Here is a 21,864-nt window from a genome sequence, read left to right as displayed (position 1 = left end):
TCACTCAAATCTATGGGTCTACTGATCATTTTGATGTGTTCTTGCCACTGAATGTTAGCTTTGCTTATGCATCTATAGATTCAGAGATGTAATGAACTGACGCTTTGTACATCTCAACTTTTCCTGTCCAGCTTGTTCCCACCTCCTGAGAGCCTCCATAAATCATTGAAGCAGCCCATCATATTAGAGGGAGGGATCATTCTTGACTTTTACATAAGAAGTTGAGATTTGCTTATAACCTCAGCAGACAGCTGAGCTGCAAGCAAAGAAAATCATTGCAGAACCATTTTCTAACATTTGAGGTCTACTGTGTCTGTTAATATGCATTGTGTATAGCGATAATCTAGCTGTTAATGTGTTCTATCTAATCATTTGTATGAGATTAATTTACTGATTTACTCACTGTATACTGCCAAGTTTTATAGGTTTGTCTTCAAAAACCTAAAAATTATGAGGCTTTTGTTGCCATGTTCTTTCTATATGTCGCATATTTTGTTCTGTGCATCAGCGGTATCATTCACCATTAGTTGAACTATGGGGAAAAAATTAGATTAACAACCTTACTCATGTTCGAAACTGGTTTGGCTCCCTGCCTTGTGACATTTAGAAACATGAATAGTTTATTATATCTTTGCAAAATGAAATGATTCTAGACAGTCCAGTGCATGAAATACTTAAGATCCATGCTGTATTTTATATGCTTGATGGACTGTTGTTGTTCAGAGTGTAATAAGAGCATTTGAAGTCTCTTGTATCTGCTACTGAATTATACATATCCATTTTGTCAAGTACACCACGCAGATGTAAGCTACAATATGTGCCGCGGTACTAGCTGTATTATCCATTTTAAATTCACATTTTCTGCAGCTCTTCATCCTATTTATGTTCATTTTGAAGTATTTGACTCCATATATGAAAGCTTTTGAAGTAACCCATCTGGCAACATTGAAATATACCCCACTGGAAATGCTACATATTGGCTCAAAGCTTGAAGACATGTAATTGATGTCAGAACTGACAAATGTAACGTTTTCATCTCCCCCATCTATATAGTATCTTGCAAGGGCTACTGCCTTAAAATTACACTAAACCCAGCAGTTGAATCCTAAAGGAGAACTAGCTAGCTCGCGGTATACTGAGATGCCCGTCCGTTCCGCCAGTCAGCGCTGGCGGAGCGGGGAGGGGGGAATCCAGCCCCTCCCCTGTCACGGCAGAGAGCTGTGACAGGATCGAGAGGTGAGCGAACGCCGGTATGTGTTCGCTCACTTCCCGATCTACTGAGCCGACCTGTGACAGTCTCATTGTCACAGGTCGGCTAGAATTATGAGGTGAGTGAAAAGCACTTGCCTCGTAGTTCTCCTTTTAAAAATGCAATCAGGTACCTTAACTATTAACACAAATGTTTCTTATTTGTATATCACTTGACTGTAGATCCTCAAATCATCTCTGAATTGGTGCTGACACTGTCCTTCCTTCTGGAGAGTGGCTACTTTAGTTCTGCATGGTCCCTGTGTGTGTGGTAAAGTAGCCACCACTCCGAGCTCACTCCTGTGATGGACTACAATCTCAGTACAAATTAGTAAACTAAACGTGAGATTGTAGGCCATCACGGGAGCGAGCTTGGAGCTCTAATTACTTTACAACAAACAGGGACCATGGGGAACAAAAGTAGCCACTCTCCAAAAGGAAGGACAGCGTCGGCATGAATTCAGAGATGACTGGAGGATCTACAGCTGAGTGATACACAAATAAGATACATTTTTGTAAATAGTTTAGGTACTTTTAAGATTGAACTGATTTCAGTGTCACTTAAAATGTTACCATTGGGAGCCAATCAGGAGTCTCTGATACATGTTGAAAAGCTCTCAGCATGAGAATGCCATTGTCTGTAAAAGAGTTCCTTTCTGTTACATAAAAGTAGAGCAGTACAAAACACTTTGGGGGGGGGGGTTAGTTATCAAAACTGGAACATACAAAATCTGGTGCAGCTGTGTATGGCAACCAATCGTCTTCTTTCTTCAGTTTGTTCAGTTAAGATTTGAAAATGAAACGGAAAGGCTGACTGGTTGCCATGCACAGCTGCTCCAGATTTTGCCTGCTCCATTTTTGATAAATTCCTTTCTTTGAGTCTGCATCCATGAACAAATTGTAGTTAAACATTTAGAAAATGTGTGAGAAAATGTTGACTGTTTATGTGATGACCATTTTAGAAACGTTGAATGAATTCTGTATTCCCATACCTTCTCTTCAGCATGTTTATAGCTCTGAATTATGGGATGGCACATACACCAAAATTAAGGTAAAGTTCTACTTTGACCATTGTAATCAGGACAGGTGGAAACCCCCACATGTCACAAGGTTAGACAGTTAAGGTGCCCACAAACCTTGCGATAATCGCGGGAAATCCAGCGATCGTACAATAATCGCAAGGTGTGTGGAAGGCGTGCGACCGTTTCTACTGTACGGTCGCCCGACTTTTGTCATTCGAGCATGTTCGAAAACCAGCCGAGAATCATGCGATTTTCGACTGGTTTGTAGCATGATTGTGAGATAACTGCCGCACGTGCCGGTGTGTGCAAGCGCACACTGCCCATTCGTCATTGCAGTCATCGGAAGCCTGCCCCTCAGCGGGGCAGGCTTGCGATGATCGCAAGTACGATCTGCCTGTCCAAGATGGGCAGATCGTACGTTTTTTAAATTACCTTACAACCATCGCAAGACAAAAGGTGTGTGGCCAGCTTTAGAGTGAATTTTTCTAATAAGGAAACTGACAAAAAAAAGACAAGGTAACTCAGTTGTATTACTGTACCCTGTTTTCTGTTATGTATATTAAGAAATATTTTATGTAAAATAGCATGTAAATTGTGACGCATTTAGTGTTAGAGAACTGGTTGTTAAAAAAAAAATGAAGATAAAATGTTGCTGTTTCACTTGTAGGTAAACTGTGTTTCATTAGTTATATCTGTGTCAATATTCTAATTTACAAATTGATTCCAACAATTGTTCCCCCTTTCTGTGCCTGTTTTAATTATGCTCTCAGTTGGATCCTTTTGCTGCCTGATAATGTGCTCTGACACTGTTATTTGCCTGTGTATATCTTGATGCTTGTTGACATTGCCAGTTCATTTCAAATGATCTGAGGGGTGGGGGCATAAACTACACTCCAAAAGGACTTTGAGGAGGTCACGCCTTCTAATCGCGGTGCCATTTCTTCTCTGAACAGCTATATATCTGCTTTTAATTTAAACTCTGAGAAATATACTGAGATTTTTGCAGTGCAGTGTCCAGGATCGATGAAATTTATTATCTTAGGACATCTAATCTGAAAAGCTAATGCTAAGTTTCCTAGATATTGATTACACATGAAGGATACACAAACAGTTAATCATTCAAGGAGGCGGAAAGAAAAACATTGTATCAAAGCAAATAGACAGGTAATTGTCAGTGGAGCATTTATTAATGTCTCCTGTTCACACTTTCAGCAAGAAGCGGATCTTTACCATTATTTTAATACTGCTGCATGCCAGCAGGGCACAGAAAGATGTGCTGAATCTTGTATAGGATTTCATTTATTGTCCTGATGGTCTCCATCTTCTCTAGAAAGTCAAGTCTCCGATACTCTTCTATGGTGTTTTATTCAACACAAATAAAGCTATATAGTTGGCACGTTGCCAAGTTTTTTTTCTTTTAACTAGGAGAAAATCCTTTTTGTGCTGCTTTACCTCACACATTTTCGGTTTCTTAATTTTCAAAGACGTGTTAAATTTTGAAGTTCTGTCTTCCAGTTGGTAAAATTTCCATGGTACGATTGATAGAATATTTAATCCCATCTTCTAACTTTTTGGATCACTTGTTCCGGGATAACTTTAATTTGTTCCAACAATAGCCATGAGCATGCATTTTGTTTTTTCATTTTGAATGTAAAATATATTACTGTATTTTTAAATTGCAAATATTGATATACCAGGATATAAGCTTGAGTTCAATGCGAATATTTTTTTGAAGGTCGCGGTGCTTAAGAATTTATGGTGATTTTTGCTGGGCCTAATTTGTGTAACCATAATGTGTGCAATGCTTAACCATAATGCACTGCAAGGGCTTTTGAACCTTGGTCAGCTGGCTTACAAGGGTTCAATATAGTGGTTTGTTGAAAAGCTGATAAACTGCATGGGGAGTGAGAGAAGTCAGTTAGTAAATTTAACACAGATTTAACACTTTAACACAGATTTCTAACTATTTCGGCAGTCAACCCTTTTGATACTCTTTTTGTTTTCATAATTGTGGGCTTATTTATCTTCAATTTGTGATTGGTTTAAGGTCATTGGTCACTTTGCTTTTTTGATTTGTTATTGGTGAGATTGATATTGCCTTTTTTTTCTAGTCAAAATTGCTTTTTTTGAGGTGCTCTAAGCGTAGCATTCACTTCTTCCTGACTGTTTTTTGGAGCTGCCTTTTGCTCATGCACCTAAACCACTGACTTTCACCGCACCCCCTTATCCCCATAGTAAAAATAAAAGTTAGGCATACTCTGGTTAGGCTAAATATTCCTAATTAAAACTGTGCTGCTTCTGGTTAGTTTTACACTGCTTTATTATCTGCAGTATCTTCTTGTAGCAAAGTCCTTACCTGTGCCTTTTGTCTTATTGAATTTGGGTCACTTATTAAAATTGTCCTGCCATGGGTCAAATTTCCACTGCAGTTACCTGTAGTATCTTAATTCTTGCAGTAAAACACCTGCCTTTACTCTTTATCTCTAGTACATTTCAGCCTGTTCTTCCTGATTAATGTTCTGCTGCTAGCCAATTGTACACTGCTATATCATCTTTGGTCACTTAATTCTTAATGACGTTTGCTAGCAATTGGCTAGCAGTAGGGATAGTTTTGCATCCGCTGGAAAAGGGACAGCCTCACCGAATGTTATCTGCCAGTTAAACCGAGCCTACTGCCATAAAATATAAAGTTTAATTTCAGAAAATGACAGAAAATGTTTAAAAATCAAAGTGACTATGCATATTTATTATAAAAAGCTTTGGGTTACCCTTAATATTCCATTCCCTATGAAGTATTCAAATGTGTTTTGAAAATACTCCATGTAAGACTGCCTAAGATCTAGTGAGCTTTCAGATCGCATGACCATACACAAATAATTCATGAAGCAGTAACATGCGCTCCGTGTCTAACCCCTCCCCTTAATGAGTTATGCCCTAAAGGTGCCCTTACATTTATCTGGAGCTTTTTGTCTGCGATTGCGTTTTCGGCAGAATGGTGATGGGAAGTGCACAACTTCAATTACTGTACAACTGGCAGATTGTCTTACCATCAGGCTAGAAAGTTTTTGTATAGTTGGATGAAAATCGACAGGTTAGTGGTGTTGTACAGCAAAAATCTCAAGATGAAAACTGCACATGCTCAAACGAAAACCTGTTATTTCGATCAATGAAAATCAGCCAGTTATTGGTATTGACGAACGTAAATTGTGAACTACATTGGTTTGTGCATGATGGGCTATTTGAATGAAAATTAAACAAGGGTGAGATGTCTGGACTAAAAAAGTTGTACAATGGTTGTAAGGTGTATGGGCTCCTGAAGTATGTTAGTGCAAGGTCCCAGTTAGGAGTCGGGAGGTGCCCAGTAAGGGAAAGCAAATATTATACTGCTCTGAAGACCTTATTTATTTTATAATACATGCACCTCTTTTGAGAATTGATATAACAGTGTTTACTTTTTTTGAATAAAAAGGTCATTAGGTTCTAGATTTGTAAATGTTACATTGTTGTGTGCTTCTTGAAAAATATTCTATACCAACGAAATTGTGATTGGTATAGAACATTTCTTTACCAAATTATGTTTGGTAAACCACCACTTTAAAATCTCACATGGGTAACACAAGTACACAAAATCTATGGAAGATTGTCTACGAATGGGCTTCAAATGGTAATTTTTTGGGATGCTGAGAATGTTTTAGTATGTCTACCTCCTGGATATGATCTTGCCAGATGGCTGTAGACTTTTTCTAGCACCGAAAGGTTTAATATCGGGTAATAGCCAGAATGCCAGGATATGTAATTGCATCCAATTTCATGCTGACAGGTGTGTTTTCCCAAGAGGTCAAAGAACTGATCCTCTCGTTCTCGCAGACGGGTTAAATTGAAGCAGGCATTGCAATCTACACTTCTAGCTTTTGCTGAAAGACTGCAAAGAAACAGATTGTCATTCTGCAAAGTTCTCGTTGAACTTCCATCTTTGGAAATAAGATTTATGTCAAAAGCTTTTGGGACATCTCTCTAGATTTACCTTGTATCTGACAGTCGGATAATATGTTTTATTATTAAGACGTGCTCTGAGGGAAACATATATGCGGCTATTGTTTTGCTTTGCTGGTGTTGGAAATAGCAGGGCATATCACTATTAAATGTTCCTTCAGCTAGTAAGATGTATTCTGTTAACTGGAATACATAATTTACCTATTATCTTCTCTGATTAGTCTGCATTTGGCCCAAGCCCTGAAACAGAACTATACCCTCCTATCCTTTATAGCTGAGAAAGGTGCCATCTTGGCATGTTTAAATCTTCAGTTGTCATGGTGCTGCACATCAGCTATGACACCTGCAATTTGAGGGCTTGAAAGTTTCTGTGAGAGTTAACATAAGGGCACTCCTGTAACAGTTCTTACTTAAGGCATGCCTTAATTGTAACTGTTTAGTTGCGCTTGAGTTTAATAAGGCGCAGTAGCTCATAACAACCAGTCAGCATTTAGCTTTCCTTTTGCTGATTGCATAAATAGATGACAAGAGGACATCTGATCAATTGCTGTGGGTCACTATACTTTACAAATTATGCTTGCCGTCTTCCAGTGCCTGGTCAATACACATTCTTTCATGAGCAGAGTTTTGTCTATTTCAGTAGGTTTATTTTGCGGTTATAACCTGTTGCCTAGTCAAACCATGAGTGTTTTATGTTTGAATCTGACACGCAACACCAGATTAATTTTGTGTGTTTGACTTGTTACTGATAATCATCCTCATTATCATCATCATTCTCATCATCATTCTCATCATCATTCTCATCATCATTCTCATCATCCTTTAAAGCATCCCTTAAACTACAGTTTGCATTTAAATTCTTATCTGAGCTTAGCAGAGGGTGAGATGACTCCTGTGCTTGATCTTATTTGCATGTCCGCTGTATATAGCACACAGTGATCCTGAAATATCCTCTCTCTATCAATGGCTCTGATTGAACTTCCGGCCTCTATAATGCAAGAAAGTATAACACAACTGTTCTCAGTCAATCACAGCGAACAGGAGTGGATGATAATTTGAACAGTCATATGACCAACTTTACTAGTATAAAAGTTATTTATAAAACTAAAAGTTGCCATTCAGTGACCTGAGGCTGGACCTGGGGGAAACCAGCAAATGGCTTTCTGGAGTTCTGCTTTTAACTGTTTTTTTTTCTTTGCTATAAGCTCTGCATTCTAAGAAGGCCAGTGTAGACTTTTCTAGGTCTACCTGAGAGTTTCCAGTGTGTTATATAAATACTAGACATGTGCGATTCGTTTCGTTCCGAATCGAAATTCGGACGAATTTTCGGAAATTCGGATGTATCCGAATTACAGACATAACGAATGCAAATGCTTCCGAATTTCCATTTCCGAAATTCGGTAGCGTTAGTACGAACGTTCGTTTCGTTTTCTGTTCTTATTCGTTTCTTATTCGTTTCGTTCGTTGGAGCAAAGTGACATTAGAGAAGGAGAAAAATATTTTTTCCCCCTCAAATGTCACTTTTGCTGCAAACGAATAAGAAACGAATAAGAACAGAAAACGAAACGAACGTTCGTATTAACGCTACCGAATTTCGTCCGAATCCGAATTGACTTTCACACACGAATCCTGAAAAACGAAATAACACAAATCCGAATTTAAAACTAAACTAAACGATATTTTTGGCAGTGCACATGTCTAATAAATACTATAAAAATATTGTTTATTGTTTTAATATCCGATGATGCTGGGAGACATAAAATGTTGCATGATCCACGTAAATGTCTGTTTGCCTCAGCAGTTTGTGCAGAATCCTAGCAGAAGGATTGTCTGGCTGATGTTTTCTTAAAATAAGACTGATGCCGGGTATGTGTGCACAGTGCATAAAAATACATACTGAATGTTCCATTGATGGAGCAATATACGTGTACACATGGATTGTTCAGTGGTTGGACCTTCTGACCTCCATCCTATATCAGTGGGTACCATTAGGAGAGCTTTAAAACCTAGACATTCTAAAACAAAGATCCCTACACCATTGTGTATTAGAACTTTGAAACTGTTGTTATAAACTTAGTGACACTAAACTCGGGAAATAAATCTTAAAAATGCATTCAAGCACCTTACCTATTAGCATATATGTAGCTTATTTGTGTATCACTCGGCTGTAGATCCTCTGAATTCATATTGATACTGTCCTTCTCTCTGGAGGGTGGCTACTATTGTTCCCCATGGCCCCTGTGTGTGTTGTAAAGTAGCCACCACTCCAAGCTCACTCCTGTGATGGACTACAATCTCATGTTTAGTTGGCTCATTTATTTTTAGCTTGTATTCCATCACAGTCGTGAGTTTGGAGCGGTGGCTACTTTACAACACACACAGGGACCATGGGGAACAAAAGTAGCCATCTCCAGAAAAGGACAGTGTCAGCATCAGATCAGAGCTGATTTAAGGATCTTCAGCTCAGAGATTCACAGATAAGCTACATCGAACATCAATGCACCAGTTGATGTTGCTGTTAACCTTCATTAGTATTTAGAAGAAACATGACATTGAATGATACGTTTGATCCATAGGACTTAGTAGTTCTCTACCGCCGATAAAAGTACTCATAAGATACCCTTGTACTGCTATTTGAAGCTTCAATTCAATAACATTGGTCTTCAAGTGAATAACTCCATATTTACCTAGGACACCATGCCAGGCTTTAATCACTGTGGCTCTGCATTGTTGGAGTGCTTGATTCGGTTCCCAGCTGCTGTGCTGTCTGCTTGAATTTTTTAACTTTGTTTTTGTGGTTTTAATCCAACAGTCCAGAAAATAATGGAGAGGTTAATTGTTTGTTTTTTGTTGATGTTAATGCATGTCTGAATGTGGTAGGCACATTGGTTTGTAAACTCTGATATAAAGGCTTCAGCATTGTCAAAATAATTTTATGTTTTTGCTGGTAGAGGTGGAAGGTGGTTAGGTTTAGGGAGAGGGCTGGCAAGGTAGCAAATACTCACTGGACCATCAGTATTTGCCATTACGTTGGGGAAACATGATCATTCACTGCTGTGATTGTATGATCAATATATGATGCCTGTCTACAGAAGTTGGATCACTTCTTTTTCTTTAAGTTGGTAGCTCGGGTAATTTTTTTTCTATTTTCCAATTTCGCTGCAGGTTTCGGGATATGCAGTCACAATTCTCACAATCTTTAGAGCCCGTTCACACTTTGACATTTTTGTGCCCTGCCTTAACGCATTCTTGTAGTCACATGTCAATGCATGTGGTGTAAGGCAACCCATTCATTGTGAATGGCTGCCAATGCACAAGAATGGACAAACGCCACAATTCATGTTGTACAATGCATGTGTGTCATATAATTATCGCAACATTACTGAAAGGCACTGCATTGCAAAAGTGTGTTTCGACCCCTGGGGCACATTGGACCTTGGCGCCCTGGGGTGTTTTTTCATGCTTCACCATGCGTTGCGTTAAGGTAGCCTATTCAAATGATTGCGCTAATGATGCACCAAAAAAGGAAGTTCACTATTTTTGGCAGTGCACCACAACACATGTTAGTGCTATACCGTTGTGTGCTGCAACTGTTTTGGAGCTGCATTTCTTCCATTGGGGTGCCTTTCAAAATTAATTTGTATATAAAGCGTGTTGCACAAATGTGTATGATAACATGATGCACAATGCTGGAATGGGTAAATGGGCCCTTAAGTGGACTATCTAACCTGACTACGAGTACACCGTATTTCAAATTTCTGTTATAATCACAAGACTGGTGCTGCAGCAATATGAGCAGATCAGGTCTCTTGTTAGCCTATTATAGTTTTATTCACTTTGAATGGCACCCGAAAGCACTAAGGCAACACAGCCCTGATGCACATTTGCTGCAGTGCACCAAAACACACAGTATCGCACTACTGTGCGATGTAGAGCACTGTATTACAAAAAATTCTGCTTGTTTTTTTTTTTTTTAATGTCTGTTCTTGTGGAATGACAGCCCATTGAAAATGATAGACTGCCCTGATGCAACACACATTAACATGCTTGCGTTAAGGAAATGCACAAGAATGCCAAAAAAGTGTGACTGAACCCTGGTAATTGAAAGTATTACCCTCTATTAGCTGTCAGCGAAAGACATAAAGTTTGGGGATAAAATCTTGCTACGGAATCCAAAGGGGTTGTTGGTACCCTAAACCTTTCATGTAGTGTGTTAACCCCTTAAGGACAAAGGCCTTTTTAAAAACTTTTCTGCACCCATGTTATCCACATTTTAGGCCTGAAAATTACTATAACATTATATATTTTCTGAAAGCCGAGACCCTATAGAAGAAAATGGTGGCAGTTGCAATTTTTTATGTTGCACGACATTAGCGCAACTTATCAAACGCAAAAAATTTGTGAGGAATGCACTTAAATTGAATTTAGTGCCCAACAACACTATATAAAACCATTTTTTGGTAATTATTAAAGCTTAGTGTAAATAGATGCCCAACATACCCAGGGTAAAAATTGTGTGCAGCGGTTAAACTGCAACATAATTCAGTACCCCAAAAATTCCATAGACAAAACTTTAAAAGCCCCTACAGGTCAACAGTTTAGAGATGTGTAAATACTGGCCCTTGAGTTATTGCTCTCACTCTGGCATGCGCAGTGATACCCAACATGTGTAGCGCACGCCAGAGTGTTTGTGTTCATTACTTTTACATTTTAAAAATATTATTTATTTTTTAATGTATTATTTTTAACACTTTTTTTCTTAAACTTTAATTGCAATCACATGGGGGGCTTACAAGCTCCCGCCCCCCCCCCCGTGATAGCATATTGACAGTGACAGGAACTCTTTAAGGTGATGCTGGGGTCCAAAAGATCACCTTTACATGCTAAATAAGCTATTGAAGTGCAGACCACACTTCAATAGCTTATTTCTGTGCTTCAGGAGCCCAGCAATGAGGACCGGAAGTGATGCAATACACATCACTCCATGTCCCATAGTACAGGGAGGAAATCCGTGAACAGATACTCACTGATCACCTCCCCAGCTTCCTGCAAACACCCGACAAGCCAGTCCTGGGCCCGTAGGAGGGGTAGCAGAGCCCAGGCAACAAGGCGGGGGCGCTGGCCGGCCCGGTTACCGGATCGTAGAAGCTTCTACTATAAAGCCGGCTGCCGGTTCTACAAAATTGAACAGACGCAGGCGGAAATCTGTTCAAGCCCTTCAGACTTCATGATGGGATTATCTCCTCATGGGTCGTTAATTTTAAATTGTTGCTAATTGTTTTTTTTTTCTTTTTTAACGAGAAAATGCATTTTAGATTCTAATTATTTGGATTGTGCAGTACAGTAAGTCAATGTTATGACCTTTTAAAGCTAGGTTGTGTGCCACACAGCAAGCCCTTTCATTAGCTAGGTGTATGAGTACATTCCTTGCAATATGTCATATCCAGGACTGTGGAGAAATATTGTTTTCAATTAAGCCTCAAATTAAATCAGCATATTTTTTTGCAGGCTCCTAAGATATATTTCAGTTTTAAAGGTTATATGATGCGAGTAGGTGTTAAGTCTGGGAAAAAGTATGAAGAAAATAAACTTCAATTGGGGGATTTGAGCAAATTGCCAATTATAAAAGGACTGCAAATATTTTTTACGCTCTTGTTTTTGAAAGACAACAAGAAGTAAGGGTCCGTTCACCCTGGCCTGTGCACCAAAACACAGCACACCACTCATTGTATAGTGGTGTGAATGGGACACAGAAATAATTTGTGTCCTTGCAGTGACATGCGTTGATCCGCTGCGGTACAACGCTTGTCACCACACAATGTGTTAATGGGCCCTCATTCTTCAAGCCTTAATTATTTTTTGTGTGCAAATTATAACAGTATAGATTTGCACTGCAGCATACAATTAATAATAATCTCAGAAAAAAAAACCTTTATTTTGTGCATTGATGTACAGAGGAGGTTTTTCACCTTCAGGTTATACTGTCACCTACAGGAGGATTAGACAATGACAACCACGAAAACTCTAAGCCAGTCCAGGTTAACCCCTCCTATTACCAGCACACTCCAGTTTTTTGCCAGTGCCCTAGTTGGATAGCTGTCTATTTTTCACCTCAGCTATGAAGACCAACCTATTTTTACTATCATTTTTTCTTCAATCAAGGCTCTTCTCTACATCACTGCTAGAGCTGGGCTCTACAAATGCACCTGCCGGGTGTGGCCTGTCCTCCGCCTAGCTTTTGGAGTGCTGTGACTGGGACTCCGCTGGACTGAACATTGCATGGGTAGCATGGAAGTGACCATCATCCACTGGGTTTACTGTTCTGGTAACAAGTTAGCCATGTAGTGCTTTCCAAATCTAGAGCTCTTCGTATTCTCCCAGTGCTTTCCCTGTCTCTGATGACTCACTCTTTGAGTAGTCTGATTGTGCTGATCAATCCTTTATCTTCTGATGGCAAAAGACTTCCTGTGCTCCTCAATGGATTAGAAAGAAAATAGGATTTTTGTACTCATCGTAAAATTATTTTCTTTGAGTCCCATTTGAGGGATGCAGCCCTTCTATGATTATGATCATGCTCTCGGTACAGCTTAGCAACAAAATGAAGGCATTCAAATACTAGGAGGGGCTATCCTGGGCTGGCTTAAAGTTTTTTGTTCGCCAGTATCCAATCCTTCTGTAGGTGGCAATATAAACCCAAAGGGGAAAATAAAATTGAGTTCAGTTGTAGGTGAGACAGGTATCTTGAATCACCAAGGGATTGTAACATGATATTCCCAGTAACTCATAATATGCTACATCTATTTAAATCACACATTCTAAATTATTTACAATTTTTTCCCTTAGAAAGTCATATGTGATAGAATAATAATAATGTTTTACAGTAGTAGATTGAGGTTTTTTTTTTTCCTTTAGCCTCAAGTCTTTGTAAGGATATATTCTTATTGTCAATTTTCCTCCCCTTATGCAAAAAGAAAATCATGCATGACCCAGAGAAGTGGCCTGGCTATGTGCCATTTTAAAGTCTGATACCCATGGTCATGGCCGTTGATTTCCATTGTTTAATAATTTAATTACGCTAGATTGAGAAAATTATTCTTGCCTCAATGATAATGCCACTAGGGAGAAATAGAGATTGATGGCAGCCTTGGGAGTATGTCTTGTTCTACTGGTGTTTTCCAGCTGACTGGACATCCATTGCATTCACTAATTGAACTTTAGTGGCAAAAATAGACAGAAAAAAGTCTCACAAAGTTAGATGATAAGCATGCATATTCCATACAATCCCTATACATCTGTAAACCAAGTTCAAGGTACATCTGTTTTTAACTCTTTAACTGCATAGTTAATCCTCTGCCATGGTTATTTTATGCTGCATACTTAGGGGCATTTGTATAAAGCAGTGAATGTGACAACCACCAAACATTCACTGCAGGTTAATCAAGACCCAGTGAATGTAAAGAATACAGTACCCTGTCCAACTTCAAACCTTAAAGTGACATTAAAGGATATTTTTTTCCCTCCCCCCAATTTTAGTGTAAGGATTTACCTTAAACCATTCCTCTTAATCCGATCATCATCTTCTTTAGTGTAGTTTTCAGATGTCCCTCCAGTGCTGGTGTGGGTCTCCGATCTAGCGCTGACCCCTGTGTCATCCTCTCCTCTGACGTCCCACGGAGTCTGTGCGTGTGCACACTGCTCCATAGATTTACCTTGTGTCTCTCCTCGTCTCCCGGCCGAACATCTGAACTGCACATGCGCCCACCCCAAGATCCTTTGCGGCCGCCCCTAGACTCTTCAGGTGTTGGATGGGTGTTCCATTTTTGGACCCTTCCACAAAAAAAGAACCCACCATTTTCTCTGCAATGGCTTGAAACTGACCAAAATAATTGGCATCCATCATTGTTCCATATTTAGAAATAGTTAGACTTTGCTTTTGATTTTTGATTTGACTGAATATTTTAAATAATAAAACAAAAAAGCTTTAGACAAAAATGATGGGATCCTTAAAGGAGAACTATGAGGTGAGTGCTTTTCACTCACCTCATAGTTCTAGCCAACCTGTGACAATGAGACTGTCACAGGTCGGCTCAGTAGATCGGGAGGTGAGCGAACACATACCGGGTCCTGTCACGATCCTGTCACGGCTCTCTGCCGTGACAGGGGGAGGGGCTGGATTCCCCTCTCCCCGCTCAGATCTGCCAGCGCTGACTGGTGGAACGGACGGGGGAGGGGGCGGGTAAAGCTGGCTCTGCCTCTAGATAGACAGAGCCAGCTGTCACTCACGCAGCTGGGCGGATCCTGTCGTCTAAGTCGGGATCCGCTCCGCTTAAAAAGCAATGGATGGTGCAATCAAACTCTGGTACCTTGACCATGGAGTTCAGCTTGTGTCTCTTTGGAATTTTCTTGGTTCTTTGTCTACCGTTCGCTCTATGCTTCTGTTCAATCTGGGACCCATTTTCCTCTTATGGCCATGTCCAAGATGGTCGTCTACATTCCCATGAAAATTAAACTTCTTAATGGTTCCAGTTGTACTCACAGGAACATGAAGTTGCTTAGGGATGATCTTTTAGCCTGTACCTTTGGCATGCTGGTCTATAATTTTCTTTCTGATCTCATCAGGAAACTCTTCCCTTTACTTCCTCTGGTCTATGTTGAGTGAGGGGCACACAATCATACCAAACAGCTGAGTGACTACTTTCCTTTATTTAAATAGACTGACTGATTACAGGATTGAAGAAGTGTGATACTAATTACAGAAAACAGTTTGAAAGATTACTATGATCCAATTATGTATAATCTTTTTCTAGGGTGCCAGCAAATCTGTTCAGACTATTTATTATAGCTTTGTAGAGCAAGCAATACATATTTTTGTCGTTTCATCACGATAGTAATAAAGCATTGTTTCAATGAGGTGTTAGGGTACCAACAAATTTGTCCAAGTTTTTATTCAATTTGTAGATTACCTAGCAGCTGTCCTCCATTTCACATCCTTACTATTAAGTGTTACAATGACTTTCGATACAACTACTGAATGCAGCTAAAGCCTGCATCACACTTTACTGGAAATAGACCACCCTCATCAACTAGCTTATGGTTAAATAAATAGAAATAAAAACCATGAAGGATGTCATAGTGGCATTGATTTACAAAGAACAGTTTCATAAAACATGACACCACTGTGGGGGTTTTCTCAATAATCCGAGGTGTGTATGGTTGTGTACCTACAGTTGCCTCCCCCATTCCCTCTCAGTCAATCTCCCCCTCCCCCTTTTTTCTCTCATTTCTGATCTTCCTTTCTCTTTAAATCTTTTTTCCTCTTCTCACTGGTAGCTACTTTCAGTTTCTTTATTTTTCTCTACCTAATCTACTTTCATGTTGAAGTTTTAGGAGGGGGGCCACTTTAGCAGACCTAACCCACTTCTTTCCAGAGGGTTTATGTCACTTGATCAAACCAGTGGTAAAAAAAATAAATACATATCGTTCCCGGGCCTAGGCCCTAGGCTACTCAGACATCTTTCTTTAATGTGATATGATGTAATGCGCACAGATTCAGGTGCACTAAAGACTATATAGTGTGTAGACTACATTATTCTTACTACGTTTATATGTTTAAATCAAATTGGCAGTGTCTTGCATGATGATTAAGTAACTTTTACAGGTGAATTTTCACTACATTCACTAAACTAAGGGGAAATTTACCTTGCAAAGTGAACAGCATATTTCCTTTAGTTTATCTTCACTTTGGATGGAGTGCGGAAAGGTTAAAACCTCTGTCAATTATAGCAGAATTCTTGAAAGAATTCCAAGCTATAGAATTATTTATATCACTGTAATAATTACCAAGGATATGACATATTTTTTGACACAAATCCCTAATCTTACTGCCTTGTGTGGTCTGGAAAAGATTAATTCCCCCTCATGAGACTGCATTGGTCAAAGTTTCCTGGGGATCTAGTTTGAATTTTCTAGATCAACGCTGTTGGTTTTCGTCATAGCTTTCTGCCTAAGTAATGGTATAAATCTACTTTTTAACACACTGTCCCCCCATCAACCCACTGTACCCTCAAGGCTAAAACAAACCTCATCCCTAAACTAACGGTATATCTAGTGCTAATTAACCCCTGCTCTTCTACATATACATTTCATCCTACCCTAATAGCATGCAATCTCCAGCAAATATCTCCCTTCCAAAATAAACTCTTGATGTAGAAAGAGGGAACAAGAAAAAAACATTTTTAATTAATTTGTATCATTTTATAAAATATACATTAGTGTTACTTGTCCATTGTTTGTATAAGTTGTCATTTAATATTATACACACATGAATGTGAAAGTTTATATATAAGCTTTCTTTATCCTGCAGTAGTACTGACTAGGAACACAGTAAATGGCAATTAAAATGTGCGTCATCCCTGAGACTGCTGTTTTAACTGAGCAAGTACTTCATTTAACAGATTGCATCAAAATGCAAGTGGATTCATCACAATCCAGGGGATATTGATGCTCTCCTGGTATGATATATTGGCTAATTTACTTCCCAAGAAAGGAAAAAAAAATTAAAAGCGACAGCTGCGTGGTCTTCTCATTCAAGTCCCTATGCATCTGCTCCAAGCACTATTAAAATGGATCATGCTATTAACGTTTCCTCTTTAATGTCTTTGAGTCTTAAACATTGATTAAAACCCCACAGGGAAGATCTCAGAACGGTAGGGGATGAAACAAAACAGCTATGGTGTTCTACCTTTTAGGGGGCATCTTGTCAGGGCTGCAGCTGTGAATGATGGTTGTTCACCTGCAAGAAGCATTACCTTCTCTCTCTCTTTTTCTTCTGTCTTAGAATTCTCTCCACTACTCATCCTTTCAGTGCTGGCATGTTTACTTATTCCAAGTTCTTTGATCTGTTGTAAACCAAATCCCTCAAAAACAGTTGTTGGTAAACATGTTATTTCAAAAGTAATTGGTAATATTTGATATCTGCAGCTTTAATTCAAATAATATCTAACGATCCTGCCGTGAATGCCCTTGTTAAGGCACCTCGTCCTGTCTCCCGTCTGTGATTATGCATGATCACCCTGTCAGACGGGCTTCTGATGCAGACTGGCTGTTTCAATGTACGTTGCACAGACATGGTTCTGTTGTCACCATCAGTAAACCTTCCCTGGGAAATGGCATGCTGCCATTGCTGGGGGTGCATGTTTAGAGACCTAAAGAGGCTGCAGGAGATCAGCAACACTGAGATGCTACAAAATTTATTTTTAAAACATGACAATTATTTTATGATCTACAGAGCTTTTGCATACTAAAGATCATTCATTTATGGCCTATCCCTACCATTAACAGATATTACATACATTTGTGCGCTAAGTTTGGGTAGCAACTGGTGATCCCAATCACATTGCAAGGCTTGCCGTTTTGCACTGACCATTACCAGTAGTTATACTTTTTCTGATGTGTTATAGAGAGATGGAGAGAAATGTCTTTCTTTCACATGTAGGTCTTTATAAGACATGTCACATTTGTCTGCATGCAGAGGTATTATTTCTTATGCAATCTCCTGTTTGTGTATTATACATTTTTATATTGCCTCACAGCTTTGTCATACTGTATAAGTTTTTTCAAGTTTTTTTTTCTTTTTTTGTAAAACAAAACAGTAGGCATTGTGCTGTATAGCTGTTGAGTGAACACGTAGAAGATATGACCAGAGAATGTTACATTCTACAAATACATTGTGGGGGATTTAGCAAAATCTGGAGCAGTTGCCAATTGCAACCAATCAGCTTCTCTCTTCAGTTTGTACCATTAAGATTTGAAAATGAAAGGGAGAAGCTGATTGGTTGCTGTGTGCAGCTGCTCCAGATTGTCTGCTCCAGTTTTCATCATTTCCCCTCATTGTTTTTATGGTTTACTAAGATGGGAGAAGCGTTTAAATGAACTGGTCTCTCTTTCTTTTCCTGGTACATTGATTACATTATGTACTCTTCTCTGTTTATCTAGAACCTATGAGAACACCGAAAACTCTAAAAATTGCTGAGATACAGTCCAGGCACATTGCTGTCGATTGGGAGTCCTTGGGCTACAATATTACTCGCTGCCATACCTTCAATGTTACCATTTGCTATCACTACTTCCTGGTCCATGGCATGAATAAGGCTGAGTGTCTGGATATGGACCCCAAAGCTCCCCAGCATGTAGTGGACCGTCTGCCACCTTACACAAATGTTAGCCTGAAGATGATTTTAACCAATCCAGAGGGAAGGAAGGAAAGTGAGGAGACCATTATCCAAACAGATGAAGATGGTAAGTCCTTTTCATAAATGTTTTTTTATTTACTTACAATGTGCCTTTGCACTTGCTAGAGAATTTGACTACCCCAGGGAGAGTGAATTCTTTAGCACAGCCCCCTTTGTCTATGCTGGTCCAGCATTTTCACTCCTTTTAAAGGAGAACTATGGGGTCAGTGCTTTTCCCCATAGTTCTCCTAAGGGTCTTGAGAGGACATAAACTAGCGTCCTCCCGTGACCCAAAGCTCAGTATATCGCGAGCTACAGCTCGCGGTATACTGAGACCGCCGCAGGCGGGATGGCTTTACTGTCGAGATCCACCCAGCTGCGTGATTTGACAGCTGGCTCTGCCTATCTAGAGGTAGAGCCAGCTGTACCCGCCCCCGTCCGTTCCGCCTGTCAGCGCTGGTGGATCGGAGCGGGGAGGGGGGGAATCCCTGCAGGGAGCCATGAGTGACGGTCATGGCTCTCTGCAGGGAGATGATCAAGAAGTGAGCGAGTGACGGTATGTGTTGGCTCACTTCCCGATCTAATGAGCCAACTATAGATTTTCTCTTGAAGGACAGCTTTGAGTTGCTGGGGCTGTTGACAGTTTACCCAAGATTTTGGCACCCAGCAGAATAGGAAGTTTAACCAGTTCACAGTAGTAAGCGATAGAAATCGCACATGTAATCCGCGTCTTATTCAGAGTACAAACACAATTACCTGTTACACTAATATATACATGGTGTGTGCATGGCCTTATCCTAGCTCTGTATTTGAATCAAACTGCAATAAAATGACTAATGTACTTAAACCAATGTGGTTTTTCATATAACGTGCATTTGTGTTTAGAAAAGTTACATGACATGTTCTAAAGGATGTCTGTTTAACGGCATCAAAACTTGGGTGATTGATTTCAAGCATAAAGGTATGGCCTGAAGAGCTTTTTATTAGTGATACAGTTAGTCTATAGGAATCAATATCTAGTTGTAATTTTTCTCTATTGTGCAAGCTTTTAACATTCTAGCACCTAGCACTACATTTACTATAATTTCAAAATATTAGAAGATTTTAGGTCTTATAAATGTACAATGCAACCAACATTTTCTTTAGCACAGTGTATTGGTAAGCTGTGCTTTAGGATCCCAAGTGTCAGCATTGTTTTCATTTTTTGAAATTATATTATACTTCATTGTATTGTAAATCTGACAGTTTAAAGCTGATACTTGGGCACAAAAAGTTTCACTTATAATCCTCAAATAGCCACAAAGGATATACATTTTTCTGTAAACCCATATTTTTCCTAAAAGTAGCAGTGTCATCACTGTACCTAAGCAGAGCTGTGGGGGGGACTAAGCAGGCCCCACCCACTATATGCTTATAGGTAGGTGCAGTACGGCCAACGGCCACTAGATGCCCCCATGGGGCCCTGGAGATAGATGCAGCTCTGGCCTGGGAAGACTCTGTGTCCCAGGAGAGTTGATTTTATAGGGGGCGCCCGAGAGGGGTAGGCAGTTCAGTTGTGGAGTTCAGTACAGGAGAGCAGAAGTCTAAGACTGCCTGCAGAGTCTCTGGAGAGAGACTGATTCTTGAACATAGGCTTGTCCATGGGAAGGACAGGACCAGGCCTAGGACTATGTAGAGCTACAAAGATTCCCTAGTAAGTCGTGGACTCTGGGCTGATGTACCTCTCTCTCTCTAAATTGTAACCCTATGCAACCATCAAGAATTGTGCCGTCATCCCACCCGGGGGTGGCTGAAACGTATACTTTGTTATGTTTATACCTTCAAGTAAAACCAACAAAAAGACTATCTGTGTGGACTGGTTCTTCTCCCTCCAACCTCTGAGAAGGTGGGGTTCTACCGGAGTGTGATGTTGGACTGTATCGTGGCTGTAACCATCCGGAGGAGGGTAGGTGTGCCTTGGGGCTATGCCTGACACGGGGTGCCGTTCATGGTGGCCTTTTTCCGTAAGGGGGAGAAAGCGCTGAGTCCCGCAGAGGCGGTGGAAGCCATGAGGCCCTGTGTGCGCAGTACTACATGTGTGGGAGTGTTTGCACGAGGCCGTGGCCCCTGACCGTGGGGTGTCTGGTTTTCGAGTTGCATGCACCCCAAGAGTGAACCCCGCCTACATGCTGCCTGCAGAAAACTACAGGAGGGGGGCAGATACAAGACCAGTCACTCTGCAGAAAGAGAGTGCAGCAGCAACTGGTTTTTATGATGGGAAGCTAATGCATATTCTGTGCTGGATCACTGCAGAGATCTGATAAAAAATACACAAACCATACCAAGATTCAAGCAAGAATATACAGGCCTGTTGTTTTTAGGCCATATTTGCTTATCTCAGAAATCAACTTTTAAAACCACTGAAACGGAGTTTACATTTGTAGTCCTAAATATTACTATCTTTTCTGTGCTACCAGTGCAGTCCATGTAATTAAACTGATGTTGATTTTTAAAATAAAGAAAACAAATTTAAAAAATTTAGTTTTGTTGATGTTTAAAAAAATGTCCCAGAATAGTTCATAATATTGCTACAGTGGTTTTTGTTGAACAACTTTCCCTCATTGCAAAAATTTGTATTAGCATGGTTTATGGTTTCACTTTAGAGGCTCAGTGTGATCTCCAAGATGATAATTTTAACATTTGTAATACTAGAATTCTCCACTTTATCAAACATTGTGGCAATTATTAAATATCCGCAGTGAGTAGAATGGTCCCATTTATATTTTAATTCTAACTATTAATGCACTGCATTTGGTTTGTGAAAACCCGTAATTATGCAAGTTCCACATTACTTTGTGTAAGATGGAGAGAAAAGCCCATCAAGACAGAACAACCCTTGGCAGCTAGTCTCTTCAGTGTCTCGACACGCACAGCCTGTCATTTTGCATTGCCCTCTAGGTCTCTACACTCACATGTCAGATGCTGAAGGGACAAGGCAGTGCTTTCTCCTCCACAGCCAGAGACTCTACTGACAGCTCATCTGTCTGAGGAAGAAGCATGTCACATGTCCTCCTCGGGTTAGGCAATGCTTTAATCTTTCCTGTCACCTCCCTTACTTTGAGGCAGAATGTGTGGGATAAGAAACTTTAGATGTACCAAATCTTTTAACCAAACTAAACAGAAAGGCCCCAGTGACTCGCATCTGCTCGATTTTCTGTCTAAAATAATTTTGGAAAGGTTATGGTTCAGCTATGGAAGTTTGGTGGGGAAAATAATGGTGGTGACATTTTGCAGCAAATTAAATATTTGTGTTGATTTTTTTCCTGCTATAGAATGACATCAGCTATAATCAAATTATTGCTATGACCAACAACTATTTAAAAACAATAAAT

The 21,864-nt window shown here is 39.8% G+C and overlaps 1 protein-coding gene across 2 annotated transcripts in view; it reads left to right on the top strand.

Annotated features, from left to right (window-relative positions):
- The window catches only part of PTPRK (protein tyrosine phosphatase, receptor type K), a 389,585-nt gene that overhangs the window by 239,796 nt on the left and 127,925 nt on the right, over positions 1-21,864 (top strand). For both annotated transcript variants that reach the window (XM_018565135.1, XM_018565134.1), the window contains exon 8: positions 18,258-18,560. In XM_018565135.1, coding sequence (XP_018420637.1) covers positions 18,258-18,560 — 303 coding nt within the window. The remainder of the gene's footprint in view (positions 1-18,257; positions 18,561-21,864) is intronic.

This window comes from Nanorana parkeri, unplaced genomic scaffold, assembly GCF_000935625.1.
Source record: "Nanorana parkeri isolate BGI_ZX_2015 unplaced genomic scaffold, ASM93562v1 scaffold816, whole genome shotgun sequence".
Classification (NCBI taxonomy): Eukaryota; Metazoa; Chordata; class Amphibia; order Anura; family Dicroglossidae; genus Nanorana; species Nanorana parkeri.
This window is presented reverse-complemented; position numbering and strand designations above follow the sequence as displayed.